Raw genomic sequence first — 16450 nt, 5'->3', positions numbered from 1 at the left:
AATGATATTTTAAACTACTTTAATCTATGTAAATCATAATCATCATAATTTTACTCACTATTAAGCATCCGAAACCAAAACGCAAAGTGATTGAATATCTTGTGATGAACTCGGTCATCCTTGAAAGCAAGTTACTTGGCCAGGGCAATGCACTAGACGAAACAATCCTACTAACTCTTATCATGCCGGATTTCTACAGCATTGCCTTAAGTCTAATCAATCCTACGTTTGTACTTCCATCACCTTTTCAAATAACTCAAGATTGTTCGAAGCAGAACATACAATATATACCACTGTACCCGCAACTTGAAACCAAATTACTTGAGGCGGATTGAGTTTCGACTGGATCTTCTCGGAGTAGGACCACCAGGTAAGGATGCTTGAGAGGAGCCGCATTCAGCTACATCTCCATCGCCAATTTCATTTCTTCGCAGCCTCTTTTTCTTGGGTCCAACGTGTGGCTGGCTCTCGGTAGGGTAATCTGGCTCTTCTTCCACAGCTTCTGCTTTGGTTACTGTATATTGCCATTGAGTACCACAACTTGGACAAACTCTTCCGCCCTGAAACTCATTGATTAGATTAACTCGATACTACAACTCTCTTCATATTTACTTTGCAATAAGTAAATCAATACCTTCTTTTGCAGAGACATTTTCTTCGCACAATACTGATGAATTCGAACGCTACATCCGTCTTTTTCACACAACACTGCCTGTCAAACATAATCCAGCAAATTATCCGATTCAACAGCTTCAGCAAACGATTAACAAATCAAAGTAGTCAATTTATTTAATAACATAAGTATCCCATGTCCTGTAATCTTGTTATGTAATTCTATTTTTCCTCTTGTTACTCGATATCCTAGAGCAAGAAACAAAATGCTGATAAAAGGAAAGAAGGCGGAATAGCAATGCAGTGGGATGAACAATTTGGCAATACTAAAAAAGTGATGAAGTTTTTGAAACTTTAGGCCGACCTTCACCCCGGCTTCATTGCACACTTCACATGGCGGAACTTCATTATTACGCAACCAACTTCGCAGGTCAAGGAAGGATCTGATACCAAGTCCAATATAATTATCTGGAGTTAAGCTAAGCCATTGGTCCCGTACAAGTTCATCAAGAGTTTTCTCCTTCTGAGATATCGAGAAATTCTTTAGTGCAGGAGGCACATGAGGTAGACCTCCTTCTGATTGCGACATTGAACCCATGAGAACCTAAAAATAGACCACAAAAATTATCAAGTAAATAAGTGCATGAACGAGTTGAATAACCCTTTCCTAAAATAAGTGTTTTCCTATTCAAGTTTTGTATAAATGCATCGCCATGCTATTAAGTATTTTGATTTAATTTCTTTTCTTTCTAAGAGGTGGAATAGAATAACCCTTTGGCTCAAATTTCTCAGCATCAAAGATTGCTTTCTGTCCGTTCTTTAAATAACTATGGTGAGTGTCACTCGCATGTTCACATCGGTTAAGTCTTAACAACATACCTATGCCAGGGGTACTCTTATATTTTTTTCTCTGAAAATGGGCAAAACAAATGATGTTTGAAGAAAATAAAACAAGACCTTTATCGTATTGAATCTGGAGGATAAATGAGAAGGCCTAAAGCCATTAAGTATAACTCTGTCATTTGGTTACTGGTTTACAGTGGTGGTATACAAAAGATTGATGCAAAGAAACGTTGAGAAAGAATCCCACATTGATGAGAGGAGGGACCTTGCATGTGCTTATAAGTAGTTGGGCTACCCCCTATATTGCCAATTGGTCTTATGGTGGAACCCCAACTTCTTCAAGAAAGACTAGGCATGCAGGAAATAGAGCTTTTATTATTAAGAAAAAATAGACATACCTGATTCTCTAATCTTAGATTAAGAGCATCAATGTTAGATATGGTTCCTTGAGCAGCAGCATCCTGCACTATTGCTTCTATCTGATATTTAATATCAAAATAACATCAAAAGAAAAGAACAAGATAATATGAATGTAGTTATTTAAGTATACAACCACACAACTTCAAAAGAAATCTAGCTTCTCTTCTTTTTCTTTAAAGTCAAGGACCACCTATTACCAAGCATCTAAACTGGAGTTCAACCATTTATACACTCAAATGACAATATTGACCGGGCTAGCTTCTTGTTCATCCTTAATGAACAAACTCTCGTGATTCCTGAATGTCTTTTTTTTTTTCACACCTATGCATATGTGCATGTGCTTGCCCCCACACACACAAATTTGAATTTGCACGTGACTCTGCACTTAATGTAGATAGAAACTAAAGAGATTACGCTCAGCATGTCTTTGTATACGCCCGTTCCTGTACTGTATGTGATAGAACTCAAGGTTAAGAGTTTTAGGGCTGATTTGTCCCCGCTCCTATGCCACTTGCAGTAAAGATGATCACACGCCATTGAGGCCAAATCCACTAGAACTTAAAGGGTTATGTGTTTATTAATATTTGTTATTTTTTAAATAGAGACCACTGATTTTGAAGTTACTAAATCTTATACACAGACAGAAATTTAATTAGTAAGAGGCCTAACAAAATTCCATATACTTGCTGAGTGTTTGTAATTAAGCTGTCTCTGGTAAGATAATGGTCAACAGGATCTCCAGGTGCTTTTTTCTTGAGTTTCGAAAATAGTCTAACCATCATCGATTTTCTATTATGACATCCCTAATATTACAACATAAAAAAGGAACAATTTAATAGTCTTGATTATTCTTCAAAATTGGCTACAGAGAGAAAGAAAGGAGTAAATTCTGGACGAATTACAACATGATAAAACTTAATTCACCATTCACCATAACAAATACAAGTACAGGACAGAAGAATGCCACGTTAAACAAAACAGAAGACAGTTTAGAAATTCATAATGGCGAGATATGCCCTAGATTACCATAAGTACAGACTTGCTTTTGGTTGGAAACGAAAAATCTTATAAAAGAAATAATAACTTAGTCATTGAAATATGTGCTGTTTACAAAGTTTTTATGGTCCGCATAAAAAATTGTGGTTATTGGAAGTCTTCTACACACAAAACTATAATGTAAACAAAAACAAGAGTTACCAATCAATTCTTAGCCACCACCAATGCAAGAAGATTCTCTTGTCTTGTAGTTTGTTTTCTTTTATTTTCCTCTACATCATAGGGGTAAAACCAAATACAGTCTTAGTTCTTTGTCTTTCTCAGAGCTTCTCTGATAGTTTAGATACTTGAACTCTAGCTTCATATGATCATTAGTTTCCGGTTTAACTACTAAAAACTAAACCTAATCTTCGCAGACTATATATTGCAAGACCAACGGAAAGCAATATTCGATTACTCCTTAGTCTTGTTTTTCATTCTAAAAAGCAGTCATAATCATCATTTTCCATTCATGCAATGGGTTTATTCTCTACCTTTACTGCTCATGTGCGACAATGTTTACTTCGACCAAATGGCATTCACAATAAAATGGTAATTAATGGCTACAAGGGACTCTGATCATTCTGCTGAAACCCATAGCAAGATAGTACAATGAATAGGGTATATCTCAAAGAATTAACATTTTGTTCTAGAATAGGAAGATAAATTCTGAGTATCAGACAACCTGCGTTATTTCTTCCCTTCATTAACTCAATTGACCATGAAAAGCCAGTAATAATAGCATTTACATTTTCAAAACGCTCGGAAAAAAAAGAGAAAAAAAAAAAAAAAAAAAAAACACACAAATGTTTTCGGACTTACAATGGCCTTATAGAAAGCAATCTGGGCGACTGAATATTTTGTTCCAAGCTTGGATTCTTCGTCGGAAACATTATTGACAACTCCGTAATAAACTTGACCGTCATATTGGTTTCTGCATCCCCTAACCTCAAACTGAACATAAGAAAGTGCCTTGTTTATCTTGAGAAGAAAATCATCAAACTTCTGCCGATCACTACCTGCTTCAACATGAACAGATTAGACTTCTCGATATCTTCAGAAGAAGATAAGTGCTCAATTAATTCTTGATAGCCCTCCTTACTGCTGCCTGTGACTACCTAATTCAGTATCATGACTGTGAACAGGTAGTGAAAATGGAGTAAAAACATCAACCTCTATACAGAGCATGTAATCGCTACAACTACGAAGCCACCATTTCTGCTGTAAAAGAAATTATAAAATCAAAAACTAAGGGCCATTCGATAACTATTTTGTTCTCAGTTTTCAGAACTCGTTTGGTAACTACTTTCAATTTTCAGTTTTCAAAAAGGTGAAAACAAAAACGAAATGGTTATCAAACAACCCTAAACAATGAATCAAACTAAAAATGTTAAAAACCAAGCTAAAATTGTTTCTTTAATTTATAATTTTCAGCGTTTTGACACAAGTTAACGGATTAAAACAAAAATAATAATACTTAATTTTAGCCCAACAATTATTGAAAATGGAAATTCAAAAAAAGAAGAGGAAAAGAAGACCTGGGGTTTTGCCGGTGAGGGCGGTGAAGAGGGAGTGGAAGTGGTCCTCCTTGAGCGGGCCGCGTGAAAGCAGAGCTTGAATGACAGTCTGGTGTTTCGAGTTCAGTTCCGTCATATTCAATTCCCCTTCAACTTCCAAATTCTGATCGATTCGCTCGCACAACCCTAAACCCTAACCCTAACAAAGGATACGAAAATGGGCGTCTGTTTCCGTTTGTGTGCAGAGAAAATAGAAGATTTCCCGGAAAATAGTTTTGGGCTTTTGCTCCTCCCAGGGCGGGAGCGGAGATGAACAAACTTTTGTGGATTATTATTCTGGAATTTATCAGTAGGTGCTGTAATTTTCGGGGTTGATAACAATATTTATACATAATCACGAACTGGGATCCAGTGGTAAAAAATAGATTACGAGGTTTTTTTTTTTTTAAACTAAAAATTGGAGGTTTCGGGTTTGAAATTCGTTGCTGAAATGCCATTTGACATGCATGTGTGAGTCTTCCCGACCCTTGGAAGGAGTGGATAACCGTAATTTGCTACCAGTTATCCCCCGATTTAATATGATTAGTATTATAGTTAAATTTATAAGTATTACTCCAAAGAAGTCATGATGCATTATCTTAGGGTAATAAGAATTTATGAATAAATCATTGAAAACGTACATCTGGCAAGCATACTCAATATAACCAAGAGGTCACACATGTTAAAAAAAAACACCACACAAGTTCATATACTCATCATGAGTACACTATTCACATCTAACCAACAAAAAACCTTGCAAATCATAGAACCACCACGATGGCATCACAAGTAAAAAACTACACCACCATCTAATGATCTTGCAACTGTTAGTACAAAAGCACTGACATGAGTCACTTTTACAGACGATGATCTTTTCTCCTCATAATCCTTTGCTATGTGCACGAACCAAACCAAAACAAAATGCGAATGATAGTCGCCACTTATAGATTTTGTAAAGTCATGGACGCCACAAAGGCTCTCATCGACAAAGCGAGAGAGCAACCACAACTATAAAGACTCTTCTCACAAGCGAGAGTGACCGCAACTAGAAAAGAAACACAATAGAGAAAAGAGGAAAGAAACCAAAAGTATTGGCCACTCAGGGATTTGTTTTGCCCTAATTATTAAATGAATGAGTAACACATGTATTTGGTCTTTGAATTATTATATGAGTTCTAGATAATTTTTTTTAGAAAAATAAGTCTTTAAACTCATGAACAACTACCAATTCCCGCTACTATGAGATTCGATCCAATTTTTTGTTAATCTAAGCCATCTGACATGCATGTGGCACACTTTAGAAGATAGATTGCCAAGAGTTGAATGAAACATTTTTTTTTGATAAAGTAGTCTTATGGAATTAACTTTTGATGGTTAGATTCACAACTTATATGCAATGTTAAGAGCTAATGAGGGATGTTACTTAGTACTACGCTCTAGTGATATTCCTCTTCACTTGTGAGTGAGAGGTTTTAAGTTCAATTCCCACCAAGGTGAATTTAAACTATATTATTGCTAGTCCATTGTAAGGCTAATTCAAAACAAAAAAAGAAAAAAGCTAATGAGGTATAAAAAGATTATATTACCCTCTAAAGTGTCTTGTTGATGAAAAAAATTAATACAATAGCTTTGAATCTTACATTTATTATTTGGGCAATTGGCCGTTCCGTTTAGGGTTCTTAACAGCTTGATAGGTGTATAAAGTCTCGTTTAGCACACCCTATAAGACACCGGATAGGATTATTACTTCCGTATTAAACAACCACCGGATAAATAAGCAGGCCATCTTTATTAGTACGCTCCACGGCGTACTAACAATCCATTCCAAAAGCCATGTATAATTTAGTCGGGTTCAAATATACTGAACACAATCCAAAGCCAAGCCTCGCATCATCCTCCTCCTCCTCCTCTTCGTGCTGCCCGTTGGCTCGTCGTCTTCTACACAGGCACCAACCCATCATCACCATTCGAACCCATTCTGTGAAGTCCATATCAGAGCATCTAGTTCTCCACTCGCTCAACATCGATTCCGTGATTCCAGTTTTTGATATGTCGATCTGAGTTCTCTCGTTTCCACCTTTCGATTCCATCCAACTACTCCGGCGAGCTCTCCACCTCTAGCGAGACCAGTCCCATCATCGCCGAGAGGGTTTGATCTGACAGACCCAACCCTCCTCGTCCATTCGCCGACCCTGCCTTCCCGTTGATCGTCGACCCACCCCTTTCCCGTCTATCTACTCCATTCGCCTATTTCCCTGTTATTTTCCTTCTATTTACTTTTTTTTTTTCATTTCAACATCAATCATTTTGTAAAATGTTTAGATAATTATTATAGTCCGACGGATTATTTGACGCAAATATTAATCCGACACTGCACCAAACAACCGACTAATTTAGTCAATAGTATCCGACAGTTATTTATCCTATCCGATTGAAGTAGTCAGTACATTCTGAATTGCCAAATGGAATTGATATAGATGAACTTGTTTACTGTTAGAAGGAGAAGTGAAGAGAAACAATCCACAACGGCACCTGAACCTCTTTGGTTGACAAATCCATGCAGCAACAACTGGAAGATATGAAATCTACGAAAAGGAAACAAAGTGCAAACACAAGTTACCAGAATCGGAATGAACAAATTGAGCAAACATTACAATACTCATTAGTAGGACATAAGTTTGTAACAACTGCACGCACTGCTTACTACAGACGGAAGCAACATTCTCTTGTCGTAAGTTTTCTCGTAAAGGCACAAAACACAATTTGAAGGATGACAAGAATCTTCAAAGGCCACTGATTTTCCTATGCAAATGCCCCCCAGTGCTACCTCCTCCATCATGATCATGGTCATGGAAAATAAGCGTCAGAATTCCTACCATACAAAGCACCGACCCTACAAGAGGTTTGTCATATCGCTCCACCCAGTGAAACTTGAGCTGGCTTGCACCGTAGAATGACAGAGCCACCAGTGAAGTCATCACCGTTATGGTGCTGCAAATTTCCAAATCATCATAAATTACACAGCATATTTCCAACTCAGACCATCATTTTAGTGTTTAGATGATTTCAATCCCCTATAAATTTAACTGCTAGGCCGGCCAGAAAGCAGCTAACTAGCAGCAACCAAGTAATAACATTCAATTCTGGATGCCCAAGAAGCTAAACAGTGTCGTAAACCATAAAAACTAGTTAGGAAAGCACTTCAGGTCCCGAGGTCTACTCAACACAGAATTTGGATGGAATTATATCAGGTTCATGCTTAAATTTATTATTGCTGCCAAACGTTTCACATTGCAAAAGCTTCCGGGGGTTAATAAAGATTGTGTTGATGTGCATTCTAGCTGAATATGAGAATAGAACAGGATAATATCGACTGGAGTCACTGTTTACTGGAGAAGAACGGGGATGTGCACATTTAACTTTGTGTTACTAATCTATAAAATTTTAGAGGGACATAGGATGCAAAAGACCCACTAGTCTTCAAAATGTTTTGTGCCAATTTACTACTTAAAGAAGTTACAAATAAACTTCTCGCATGTGCTCGTGAAAGTTCGAACAGCCAAGTCATAATTAGGTAATTCATTATAGAAACAAACAAGAAAGTCAAAACTTAATCCTAACTTAGTGATACCTGAATAGCAACACTATGATAGCAAGCACCAGCATGGATGATGAATTCCCCACAGCAAGAAATACTGGAAGTGTAGTTGCACAAGGAGACAATGCAGGAACAAGGACAAGTCCAGCAACAGCCATCTTTTCCATGGGTTGGTTGTGTGAATGACTGTGACCGCCTTTTCCAGATAAAAACAACAAAATGTAACCGACACCGAGAAATACAAGCAGAAGTGAAGCAAGTTTATGTACTGTTTCCTCGCCGGCGATGGTGTTTGCCATTGTGACCGCTGTTATACCTAATATTGCAGTGGATATTACATGCAAGACTGCTCCAAATGCAGCTGCACAAGAAAATTGAAAAAGTGATCAAAAGTCCTGAAAGCACTTACGACTTGTTTCTTATGCCTTTCCCGCAGCATCTTTAATCGTGTATTAGAGGACCAAGAAAAACGAAAAACAAATGAAATACAGAGATATAGCTTGGTTTAAACATTTAGGTAATCATCCTGATCAAAAACTCATGCAAGGTCCAAACTTCCCATTTATTCTAAACCTCAATCAGGTGACCCAAAAACAACCGAACGCTTCACGATATGGTTACTAAAATTTTCCATTTGAAAAGAAAGAAGATAATGTATTTGAGACATAAGAGGAATGCAATGGTCAAGTCAGGGTCCGCCTGAAGTCAATGTATGACGACCAATTGACTAGTGTTAATAAAAAATATATGACAATGCCATTTTAGCTCCGAAATAAGTTAATACATTACCAGCCCAAAACAGCTTGAAACCCTAACAATTCTGAACTCCAACCCAGAAAAAAGAAATTTAAAAAACTCAAGCTGTAGAAATATAAACGACAAGGTTATTACAACGTGTCCTCGGGGGTCAGGAAAGAAATATGACTGTAGTTCTTAGTAGGATGCCATTACAAAGTGTTCTTGACAAAATAATACATTACTGTTGCACCAAAGATTGGTCCTAAGATCTAATAATTGGTTGATTAAGCCACACCTCAAGAAAAGTAAAGGTGCCCGAGTCAGCTTTTGAACCATATCTACAGGATTGGTTTAAGCTCAAATGGTCATAGCTTTTAATCCGTTAAATTTTAGTCAAACTAACCAACTGGAGCTTGTCTAGAAGCTTTCAAGGGTCATGAAGTGCATTGAGGCTTGCAAATAAATGATCTGCTACACAGCTGCGTATCATAGCATAACAAGTAGACAAAAGAAGTGAGGAATCTCATGTTGGGTAATGGGTACAAAGTGTATTAGACAGATTGATAGCATAACATGTAGGTAAAGTTCATCAAACGAATAGGAAATACATCTAAAGCATATATTCATTTCACAAAATGTTGAACATCTACTGCTTTATAGTAATTATTTAGTAAGAGACCACGACTAGATTACTCAGTATTCTGGTCTAATATGAAACATTCTCGAACTTCATGAAATAAACACTAATAAGAATTTAAGTTGGAGAACCAAAGACCGCACAAAACAACGTTTTGTTCCTTTTCCCCCAATTTGCAAGATTATCCAACAAGACAAAGCAGCAGCTATAACTCAGTAATATCATATGAAGTAATAGGAAACGATTTGGAAACAAAACCGGACTAGAGAAAGCAAACTGAATTACAATTTCCGACCATTCGTCCAGACTGCTTGGTCTCGAAGCAGACTATGCCTTTGTAATGCCAGTAGACCAACATCAGCTATCAAGCATAACACCTCAATATCCTAAAGTTGTAGTTCATTTCAGCTGAACCTGAAAGCATCCATCTAGTTTAACCCACTAATTTTCTACCATTGACTCAAACAAGTGAAATGCTTAAAGCTCCCACAGCAAGAAGATAAAGGGTAATGGCAGATCTGCAATTTTACCCAGTTTAAACCAGTAAAATCCCAGGAAAGCAAACAACCACAGAAACTGAGAGAGAGACAGAGAGAACATACTGACGAAGAGGGTGCGGGAGAGAGTCCATTTCTGGGCTCGGCCGACGATGGAGAACGGGAGCCAATGCGTGGGTATGAAGGAATGCAGAAGCGATACGGTTGCGATTCCTCCGATCGTCGACAGATCTTCGGCGCTGAAATTTTCCATCACACCCGAAAACCCAAAAATCCGAATGAAAGGAGCTTTTGGTGGTTCAGCTGTGGAACTTGGTTAGAGATTTTGGGACGGAAATCGAATCGATTGGGTTCCTGCTGCAGCTGCAAACTAGATCGATGATGCTACATTTACATTACAAAGTTTCGGACATGAGACTTGTTGTGCCGATTGCAGTTTTTACAACGTTGAGATTTTGGACATCCCCTTTGGGCTGAATCCGAATTCGATGTTCCAGCCTTTGAACTCTGTTCCTTCGCGTTTTCTACTCTGCGGACCGAGTTTTGCCGTCTATTTATGCGGACAAATGTAGGCCCTTGGATTTGATCTCAACGGCTTTAAAATATATCAATCAAATCGAGCTTAGAGCAGTTTCAGTGTTGCCAAGCCCTTCTGGGCATTAAGCAATTCAATTCCGAATAGTAACTGTCTTTCTTTTTTTTTTTCTTTTTTTCCTTTTGAGCACATCGATATTTTTACACTAAGGAATGAGGAGTTCATTTAAGCCACACAATGGGCAATTTAATTTGATATCTAATTAGTAACTATTTTTAACAAATAGTAATTGCGTAAGTGCATCTCCACTCTTAAATTGAATAATCACACATTTCGTATTAAAATATTATTTTTATTATCATTATCTTCTACCTTACACCACAAATGAAAAATTAAAAACAAATTGATTTTACTTTTCTATAAATACATTCTCATTATCTTCTACCTTACACCACAATTTCATATTTTGTCAACTAGTTTCAACCACATTACGTGACATTTGGTGCATTTCCTTGCACGACATCGTTGAACATTGGGGATTAAGCAAGGACATTGAGGTCATTTTGAGCTCCCGGAACCCCGAAAAGGCATGTCAAATCCATGTATCAAAAGATGTCACTACCTCCAAAATAATACTTTTTGCTCATTTTCTGTCCCTATAAGCTCCTTGTCATGCACTTGCATAGTTTTCCCAAGTCCAGTGCATATAGTCGATGCTTCCAATCATCCCAGGAAAATCTCGCATCTAGCCTTTGCAAGTCCATCTCAGTATGCAAACAGCAATCATGATTTTGTTGAACAAATGTCGTTTTATTCTAAAATGACGTCTAAAGTACGTATCAGGAAATGCACTGTTACGGAAAAAATAATCGTCCAAGAGATCCACATTGACTGCTTCTATCAAGGTTTATAGAACGACTGGGCCTGCAGATCTGAGCCACAACTTGGATGACTTGACGGGAATGTGAGGCTATTGCCATTTTTGCTTCGTTATCTCTCCTTCTACGCTGATCGATTTCCCACATCATCCTTGAAGAAGAAGACATTGTATGAAGGAAGTAGAAATTATGAATAATGATACAGATTTTGATTTTTGTGAAGAATGAAGCAGAAACTATGAATAATGATAGAGATCCTAAGAAAATTGGTGTGAGATTTTTTGAGGATGGATGGTGGATTATATGGAGGATTCAGAAAGGATTAGGTTATAGATAATGTCACGTGGCATGCCGTCATTCGTTAAAAATCTGATCGAAATCTATCATCAAAGATTGTAAATAGATTGTGACACGTGACGCAACGTGATTGGATAAAAATCTTATCGAAAATCTATCGTCAACGATTCTAAAAAGGTAACGTCACGTGGCACAACAACATTGGATAAAAATCTTACCGAAATCCATCACCAATAATTGTCTTTTCAGATAATGACACGTAGCACAACGAGAACGATTAAAAATCTTATCCGACATTACAAATAAAATTATTTTGTATTATTTTATAAATAAAAAAAATACTAATATTTTATTGCCTATTGCCAGGGTTATTCAATGTAGGGGTCATCATACCCAATCCATGAGCCAAAATCTTTAACTTTCACAACAACTATTAGCCATCAAATGTCATATACAATATCTATCTTGAGCTATTCCGTAGAAGATCCATCAACATGGAGAAAATTAGGTTTCTCTTTCTAACCTTCCTCGCACGTTAAAACAATAATTCGTGTTTTTTATCATTACTATACACATTAGATGAATATGTCACTATTATAAGTAGAGAGATGACCCGTTTCTTAATGAAACCCATAATTAATTACGAAAGAATATATCACACATGGACCATGTCAAGTGAGTCACACTAGAATATTGATATATTTCAACAATTATTTCTTTTGATACAACATATATCACAAATAAATACAAAATGCCTTTTGCTCATTTTATTGGAGCAAATATTCATTTTCAATCTATTTTGCGTGGATGTGCACTACATGTGGATGAAACTACTCCAACATTTATTTAGTTGATGGAAACATCGGTTAGAGCAATGGGTGGAAGAAAACAACATTTTGTTGGTTTTGCATCAAATGGAAATGTTTGGTTAATTTTTTTAGAGTGAAAAGTTAAGTACTTAAGTGTTGAAATGATGATCAAGTTTTATTTGTGGCACAATTGCAAATATTTCACATGTGTATAGTTTTGGATTTTTATCAGGTTCACTTTTTATATGAGATACAACCTTTTGAAATTTATGTTGTAGCGTTTGGCCAATGTTGTGAAACAATAAATAATTCTAAAAATTCAGAAGACGACACGTGAATTTTTCAAAAAATACCAGATTGCCCTTATTAAATGGACAACTCTCAAATATTCTCATGCGCAGCTCAACATCTCTGGAGGCTCGAGCAGCTGCCTATGACACCATCAATCTCACCTGCTCTTGGCATGGAAAAGTCAAAGGCATTAAAGATATGATTAATCACCAAATTCTATCTTTAATACATATTTTTATTGAAGATCAACTCAAACACGTAAGAAATTCTCATTACAATCAATAAAGGATACTTACATGATAATTCTAAGATATTCTCTCCTAATTAATATCTTAGAATTATTCCTTGCATACATTCCTAATTGAAGATTAACTCAAACAAGTAAGGAATCCTCATCATAATAAATCAATGATGCTTACCTGACAATTCTAATATTTTATCTCCTAATTAATATCTTAGGATTATTTCTTTCTCATCCATCTAGATGACTCACCTTGGCCAATCGAAAGCCACCATGTGTAAGGAAAACCCTACAACCCATGGTCGGCCACCTCGTAGAAATACCTCATCTCCATTATATGTTGGTAAACTTTATGCTATGCATACAAGCCCTTAACACCAAATCTTTTTAGAGATACTGACTTAGACATTGATCCATTGTCCTTGATCAAAGTTGTTAAATTATTTTGTACGTAAAAATTCGTTAAGGTTGAAGATGACAAATTTTTACTACCACAAACGTATTGTTTTCTTGGACTGGTATAGAGCAAACATAATGGGAAATAGACGTAGAAAACAACGGAAGAAGGTAACGAGAGCCCAAAACCAGAAGGCAAAAAAAAAAAAATATCAGAGACTAAAAAAATGAAACTTGTATAAAGAATAAGGTTAATAATTAAAATAATTAAACTTGAGCATTTTTTGTTGGAAATTGTATATTATAATAAAAAATATCGTAATATATAATTTTAATAATTGAATGAAAAATTGACACACCCCGTCCCGAAGGAGGGCATGCTGGCCGTCACGTGAGAGTGACGTAACCATTTACGCAGTACGAAAGCTTTAAAGATACAATTTCTAAGATGAAACACCCAAAGGTGAGTCCTAATTTTTGTCCATTCTGTCAGAACACCGTTGGATTCCTCGTAGCCACCAAGCTCTGATATCTTAAATCTGGAGGGGTGCAAAACAAAGTTGAGTGGGTCAGCAAAACAAACTTATTCAGAACCTTCTTTTTTCTTTGAATATACTAACCCCTCGCCGTAAAACAAGTATAGTCTCCCAGAAAATGAACATATATACATATGTATAAATATGCCAAACATGCTCAAGGGTATACCAATCATGCTCAAGAATGTGCCATGTCAAAGCCTCATAATGATATGCAAGTGCTCAGGTATAAATCACATCAATAGCATAACATCTGGCAGCCGGAGTCACCTAACGTGACCTGGACGGCTGCATATAGAGCTCAAATCTCAAACTCAATAACTGAACCTGCCCACGAGTCGGAACCACCTAAAGTGGTCTGTACGACAGGCCTGGGTGTAATACATATGTACGTTCTAGTGCTACGATCACGTGAAGGCTGTGCGAATAATCGCGGGTCACCTACGAGTCGGAACCACCTAATGTGGTCTGTACGACAGGACTGTGCACCTAGCTTGGATCCAAGCTGAGCATGTGGTGCGGGAGGTGAACATCACATGAAGGACCGTGCCCTGCTCAGGGCGGGAGCACTAACACCGGGGGTGCAGGTTATGAGCTTTCAATCACATCTCTATCATATCATTCTTCATATCTCAATCATATCTCATGATTGTTATCAGCATAATATCTCAATCGTATCTTAATTATATCTTAATCATATTTCAATCATATCACAATCGTATAATTCATCATATTTCAATCATATCTCATTTGTATTTCCATAGTATTTCAATCGTATTCCAAACGTATTTCATACGTATATCAAATGTATATAAAATGTATGTCAAATGTAGCTTACCTGGGCCTCCTCAGCACCATGCAATAGTATGCATAATTATGGTAATGCACATATTAAAATATGATGCATATATGACAGGATATTTAATTCGTATTTCTTTTAAAATACGTTTTCTGGGAAATACGTCAAGCATACGTATATATATACTGAAAAATAACTGCCCACTCACTGATAAGTAGCCGGTTCGTAACCCTCACGCCTAGTTTGGTTACATTCGTCGTCCGTACAAGTTTCACCTATAAAAGAATAATTATAAAATCATCATTTAAACGCACATACACAAACATTCGTCAATAACTTTCTCATACGTTGCTCAATTTGGGTGTGTGAATATACCATGGTGATCTACACGACGTCACGAACACGTGACAATTTTTAGAACTCAATTTGGAGCTCTCACGCGCCCTCACGCGCCATGTATACGCGCTGCCCACGCGCGCGTCTTCTTCCTCGCGTCGCCGGACTGGTTTCGCCGGAGGTGGGTGTTTTGCCGGAATTTCTGGGTAAACTTCAAAGTGTCATAACTTCTTCATTTCTTAACCATTTTCGACGTACTTTATATCAAAATGAAGGTATTGACGAGACGAACACATCCATACCTGCCTCGACCCCTAACTCGCCGTGGATTCGCCGGAAAAAGCCTCGAAAGCTCCGGCTAAACTTTGAACTTGTCGTTCTCCGTGTTTTTTCGTCCAAAAACTTCCAACGAATTACTCCAAGCCTCCTAAGGACCTCAAGAAGCTTCCTATAAGCTTGAAAAGTCCTAAAAATCAACCAATAAAAAGTTGATGAACAGTACCTAAACCGGAGTTCGTATTTTCGACGTGAAAACGTTATAGTTCTTACCTGAAATTGGTATGGTTGGACTCGTATCGTCGAAACGAAGAAGATGGTGATTTTATTTTCGTCGATCCGTGAAGTTTTGAAGAATTGGTGTTGTTGCCGTGTGTTTGAGAGTGAGGGAGAGAGAGAGAGCTTGACGGGGAGAGAGGAAGAATGAAAAACAGGTTTGAGGAAATCACGGAAAGGAAAAGGAAAAGGAGAAGAAACGTGCAACCCGTGTATGCACAGTGCCCTGTCTTTAATCATTCCACACAATCAAACAAACCGTCCAACTTTAATAAAGATTTAGGGTAATTAAACACACTTTACACATATGAAAATGTTAATTCGGGACGGGCTGTCACAAAAATAGTGTTAACCATATTTCTTAGAAAGATTATGTTATTTAGGTGCATTTCCTTGTCAAATGATGTATACTTATAGATAAAAAGTTGCATCTCTTTAACAAGAAGTACTTTGGTTTTATTTAACCTCATGAAACCATTGGCATTAAGAAATAGAAAATTAGAGTTAATTCTTACTCTTAAGAAATAGGGCTCCCCACTCTGTTTCTCTTGTTCTTCATTTGTCAAATTCCGATTCGTGTCTTGAGAGTACGGAATACATAAAGTTCGCCAGAGTCCGAAGATTGAAGTGCTTCAACTTCGGATTATAGATTTTTGAATCTTGGGAGACGGACGCCTACCAAACTACAACCACAAGAGTAGGGGCAAAATTTTATCTATAGGACATTGTATTTATGGAAGCCTTAATCTTCAAATTTGTCAATCTTTCTTACTTTCTCTCTAGTTATTTATATTAATCTTGCATACTATTGATGTTGTGATTTTCTTTATAAGTATTATCATTG

General features: G+C 37.0%; 2 protein-coding genes and 1 long non-coding RNA gene across 4 annotated transcripts; all 3 read right to left on the bottom strand.

Annotated features, from left to right (window-relative positions):
* Positions 1 to 35: 35 nt before the first annotated feature.
* On the bottom strand, positions 36 to 4755 carry LOC137742313 (uncharacterized). The gene is made up of 6 exons (XM_068482154.1): positions 4449 to 4755; positions 3733 to 3929; positions 1854 to 1934; positions 977 to 1216; positions 635 to 712; positions 36 to 560 (listed from the first exon to the last, which is right to left on the bottom strand). The coding sequence occupies exons 1-6, from the start codon at positions 4561 to 4563 to the stop codon at positions 318 to 320; spliced, it is 954 nt and encodes a 317-aa protein (XP_068338255.1). The 5' UTR covers positions 4564 to 4755; the 3' UTR covers positions 36 to 317.
* Positions 4756 to 6920: 2165 nt separating this feature from the next.
* LOC137742048 (uncharacterized) lies at positions 6921 to 10446 on the bottom strand. 2 transcript variants are annotated; one of them, XM_068481788.1, is made up of 4 exons: positions 10042 to 10446; positions 8381 to 8425; positions 8098 to 8260; positions 6921 to 7457 (listed from the first exon to the last, which is right to left on the bottom strand). In XM_068481788.1, the coding sequence occupies exons 1-4, from the start codon at positions 10187 to 10189 to the stop codon at positions 7250 to 7252; spliced, it is 564 nt and encodes a 187-aa protein (XP_068337889.1). In that variant the 5' UTR covers positions 10190 to 10446; the 3' UTR covers positions 6921 to 7249. The 2 variants fall into 2 exon arrangements, with proteins under 2 accessions (XP_068337889.1, XP_068337888.1); XM_068481787.1 differs by having other exon boundaries at positions 8098 to 8425; positions 10042 to 10441.
* A 4651-nt stretch (positions 10447 to 15097) lies between these two features.
* LOC137741571 (uncharacterized) lies at positions 15098 to 15811 on the bottom strand. The gene is made up of 3 exons (XR_011069316.1): positions 15604 to 15811; positions 15357 to 15520; positions 15098 to 15256 (listed from the first exon to the last, which is right to left on the bottom strand). It is a non-coding gene; the product is annotated as an uncharacterized lncRNA (long non-coding RNA).
* Between the last annotated feature and the right edge of the window lie 639 nt (positions 15812 to 16450).

The sequence above is a fragment of the Pyrus communis genome, chromosome 8 (assembly GCF_963583255.1).
Source record: "Pyrus communis chromosome 8, drPyrComm1.1, whole genome shotgun sequence".
Lineage (NCBI taxonomy): Eukaryota > Viridiplantae > Streptophyta > Magnoliopsida > Rosales > Rosaceae > Pyrus > Pyrus communis.
This window is presented reverse-complemented; position numbering and strand designations above follow the sequence as displayed.